Below are 4,925 nucleotides of genomic sequence, written 5' to 3'. Positions count from 1 at the left end.
AAAAATGATCTTCTTTTGTGTTCATCAGAAGAAACTCGTACAGGTTTGGAACAACTTGAGGGCATGATGTGAATGATGAATTTTTTAATTTGTGATATTTTGACAATAAAAAAAAAAAGTCTCACCTTTTCCTTGATACGGCTGATCATGTGATCATCAATTATTCTGGAGTTTTTCTGATAGGTCAATGGAACTAAGAGCTGGGACTGCAAAACAATTAAAAAACATGTTTGATAATAAAAGGGGCTGATGTCAGATATACTATTATACACACACACACACACGCACACACACTAACCCGACCCCTAAACCTACCCATCACACACACACACACACACACACACACACGCACACACACACACACACACACACACACACACACACACACACACAGCACTGTTATGATACTGGTTCACTACAGTTGAAACACACACACACACACACGCACACACACTAACCCGACCCCTAAACCTACCCATCACACACACACACACACACACACACACACACACACACACACACACACAGCACTGTTATGATACTGGTTCACTACAGTTGAAACACACACACACACACACGCACACACACTAACCCGACCCCTAAACCTACCCATCACACACACACACACACACACACACACACACACACACACACACACACACACACACACACACACACACACACACACAGCACTGTTATGATACTGGTTCACTACAGTTGACACACACACACACACGCACACACACTAACCCGACCCCTAAACCTACCCATCACACACACACACACACACACACACACACACACACACACACACACACACACACACACACACACACACACACACACACACACACACACACACACACACACACAGCACTGTTATGATACTGGTTCACTACAGTTGACACACACACACACACACACACACACACTAACCCGACCCCTAAACCTACCCATCACACACACACACACACACACACACACACACACACACACACACACACACACACACACACACACACACAGCACTGTTATGATACTGGTTCACTACAGTTGACACACACACACACACACACACACACACGTACTGATTCCTCTGGCCGCGGGCCTGGCGTCTCGAGCTCTGACAGGAGAGTCTCTGATTGGCTGGAAGTCTCTCCTCTGAGTGCTGGCTTCACTGTACGCCGGTTTCACAGGCGGAGCTTCTTCAGGACTGTCGGACCACCAGCTACACTATTATTGGGCAAAATGGTCAAAAATAAGATCATGTTAAATCCCCAAGTCAACAAGAGGACGAGATCGGGTTAACAGGCTTTTACAGAGAGTGTTTTTGGATCTATACACTGAAAGCAACATTTCCGGGCTTGAATGGAGAATTAGACTTTGTGCCATTTTTGTAATTTTTTTAAATTATTTTTTTTATGATATACACATTGTATGATTTTTGAATTTTGACATATGTATTTTGATTTTAAAAAAAGAAGGTATGTTATGTTTACAATAGTGTTTTGTGCATTTTGACTTGCATATACTTTATTGGTATGATATTGGTATAGTGTGTTTTTTTGTTTTATTGTGGTGGGTTGCGCTGTGTATTTTTATGATTTACACATTGTATGATTTTTGAATTTTGACTTATGTATTTTGATTTATAAAAAAGAAGCTATGTCATGTTTACAATAGTGTTTGTGCATTTTGACTTGCATATACTTTATTGGTATTTATGATATTGGTAAAGTGTGTGTTTTTTTTGGGTTGCGCTGTGCATTGTATGATTTATACATTGTTTGATTTTTGAATTTCAATTTATGTAATTTGATTTATAAAAAAGTGATGTATACAATAGAGTTTTGCACATTTTGACCTGCATACTGTATTGGTATTTTTGATATTGGTATAGGTTTACGTTTTGTTTTTCTCTCCTCTATAGATCTTTTTATGTCAATTTTCTTAATTAACTCTTTAACACAGAGTGACCAGGTGTTTGGAATATTAATTAACTGCTGTTAAAAACGAACCTGAGATGGTTACACACACCCTGACGAAGGCATGTAAAGCGTAGGTGGATCTGTCACCAACTTTAATGTTTAAGCCATCAATGAAGTCATCATTAAGCCATCAATGAAATAAAGGCTTTTTAATTTTTTTCTACTTATTTCGAGTGCCTTAGAGTTCCTAAGTTCTTATAATATGTTATCTTCAATTAAACAGCATGAAGGAAATTTACATTTTCATACACAAACTATTGTTCGTCAAATTAACACTCTAAAAAATGCTGGGTTGTTTCAACCCAATTTTGGGTCAAATATGGACAAACCCAAACGTTGGGATAAAAATTTAATTTAAAAATGTAACCCAACGGCTGGGTAGGTTTGTCCATATTTGACCCAAAATTGAGTTGAAACAACCCAGCATTTTTTAGAGTGGGCTCTTGTCTCGAACTTTTATTAGTAGTAATATTTCCCCCCCTCAGTAATGATGATATTTGCACCTGTTGCGTGTCCATGTGAGCGATGGGCTCGTTCAGGAACCTGACGTTGGTCCTGATGAACCTGCTGTGCTGTGGATGTGGGGTGTTTCGGCTCTCGGGATCCTGCGGGTCTCTTGCAGGACTTCTCTGGTTCTGATCGACCCTGACCGGGTCCAGACGCTCCGGCACCGTTTCATCAAAGATCCTGAAGGTGTTTGACCTGAGAGAGTTTAAAACGCATCAGATCTTCAGGATAGCAGGGAGTTACAGTACAACACACACACACACACACACACACATACTCACTGGAAAGACTCCAAAACCTTCTTTTTCCGAGGCAGATATATTTCTGCATTATGGTACATTTGCTCTTCCATTGAACACAGAATAAAGAGCGTTCAGAGCTGTTGGCGACTGGTTGCTATGCAACAGTGACAACACGAAACCTGACACCCACTCACTATAAAACATGCAGAGAAAGAACACTAAATAATCTATTTATGAAAGAGATTAGATCTGTGGTCAACTTTTCGGTAATGCCACTGGCATAAAAGTACAATCTTTGTTTGGAAATGTTGTCATACCATTGTTTATTTTTATAAAGTATACAATGTATGTTTATGAAAGAGTCTCTTCTGCTCAGCAAGGCTGCATTTATCTGATCATAAAATACTGTAAAAATTGTGAAATATTTTTACAGTTTAAAATAGCAGTTTTCTATGTGAATATATAGTAAAGTGTAATTTATTCCTGTGATCAAAGCTGAATTTGCAGCATCATTACTCCAGTCTTCAGTGTCACATGATCCTCCAGAAATCATGATGATTTGATGCTTCATATTTTTGATGAAATCTTACATGTATTTTCAAGTTTCTTTGATTAATATAAAGTACAACATTTATTTAAAATAATAAAAGTTTTTGAAATTTCCAGTGCATGTCTGTGTGTGTGTGTGCGGTAAAAGGACACAAGCTCTTGAAGCTCCGCCCCCTGTGCCGGGAGCAGCAGCTCATTTGCATTTAAAGGGACAGACACAAGACAGTGCGTTTTTCTCACCCTCAAAAAGTGACAATTTTAACATTATATAAAAATATCTGTGGGGTATTTTGAGCTAAAACGTCACACACACACACACACACACACACACACACACTCTGTCAGAGACTTATTTCACAACTTGTGAAAAGGGCATTATACCAACCGTTTAATTTTAAAAAATCATAATGACCTCAAATATTTGAACAGTAATGTAACTTCAAGTACAGTATGCATTGCCAGTACCACTGCATATTAATTTCATCATTCAGTACTATGGAATAAATCAAAGTACCATGATTTTGCCTTCTGAGACCATCACTGTGTGTGGAACTGTGCGGTACTTCTGAATAAAAGTCAAGCGTTTCCACTTTGTATTATTTATTCATTTATTTATTCAGCTATTTATGAGGGAACAAAACTCAAGGTAACACTTTATTGTACAGTGCCCTTGTTACATATGTTACATGTACTATAAATTATGCATAATTACATGCAACTAACCCTCAACCAAACTTTAATCCTAACCATGTAGTAAAACATGCAGTTAATTATTATTCCCCAGTACTTAAATGCACAATTACACTGTAAAACGGACACCTTAAAATGAAGTGTAACAGAAATCAAGTAGATCTTAGACCCTGTTTACACGAGAACGCTCGCGGGTGAAAACGTAAAAATATTTTATCGGATGTGCTTTTCGTTTACACGGCGACGGCTTAAAAAGAGTACTTTGATTTCTAACATTATTCTCTCAATAGACATTTACATCGATAGTCTGGCGTTATAATTTATTTGCTTTTGGTGTACTGTGGAGTGGGTAAAACAGTTTTTAATGGCAGGCTAGCAGATACCGTTGACTCGCGCTAGCCTAGCACTGGCGAACTATGCAACTGGAACGACTGGATGAACATTTTTGAAAACTGTCTCCGCTGATAAACACCCAGCAAACTTTGAAATGAGGTCCGATGTCCAACATCCTGAACCACCCCTTTAACTGTCACTCTTGATCAGTTTATTGGAACTCAATCAAATTCCGATTTTGATACAATGTTTCACTAAAGTTCCAATGATGTCACTTAAAGGTACAATATGCAATATTTTCTGCCACTAGAGGCGCTACATTCCAACAGCGTCGCTTGATGACGATGTGAAGGAGCGTGGAATGATGGGAACTGTTGTTTTTAACTCCACCGTGGATGTAAATCAGATGGGAATCGAAAAATAATGTTCATGGATGAGGTAAAGTTCTATTTTTTATAAATGTTGCGTTTAATGACATGCTTTTATTGCATTAAAGTGAATTAACCGCAAGAAAAGTAAGGTTTAACACTAAATTGGTTATCATGTGACTGTATTTGTCGAACTCATTGTTGTGATAACGCCGCGCAGTTTTACGTGTTCTAAACAATTGTTGTAA

At 38.3% G+C, this 4,925-nt stretch overlaps 1 protein-coding gene across 2 annotated transcripts in view; it reads right to left on the bottom strand.

Annotated features, from left to right (window-relative positions):
- Nucleotides 1-122: 122 nt before the first annotated feature.
- Nucleotides 123-4,925, bottom strand: part of LOC306990670 (ciliary microtubule inner protein 6-like) — a 66,168-nt gene continuing 61,365 nt past the window's right edge. Inside the window, exons 1-4 of one of the 2 annotated variants that reach the window (XM_079597832.1) lie at nt 2,777-3,052; nt 2,492-2,690; nt 1,089-1,233; nt 123-206 (exon numbers count right to left, since the gene is read on the bottom strand). In XM_079597832.1, coding sequence (XP_079453958.1) covers nt 157-206; nt 1,089-1,233; nt 2,492-2,690; nt 2,777-2,847 — 465 coding nt within the window. In that variant the 5' untranslated portion in view covers nt 2,848-3,052 and the 3' untranslated portion in view covers nt 123-156. Of the gene's footprint in view, nt 207-1,088; nt 1,234-2,491; nt 2,691-2,776; nt 3,053-4,925 lie in introns of those variants that run through there. The other variant, XM_079597833.1, reaches the window with a different exon arrangement.

Source organism: Phoxinus phoxinus (assembly GCF_949152265.1).
Source record: "Phoxinus phoxinus genome assembly, chromosome: 22".
NCBI classification, from domain to species: domain Eukaryota; kingdom Metazoa; phylum Chordata; class Actinopteri; order Cypriniformes; family Leuciscidae; genus Phoxinus; species Phoxinus phoxinus.
The sequence above is the reverse complement of the archived record's forward strand: the minus strand, read 5'-3'. Positions and strand labels throughout refer to the sequence as shown.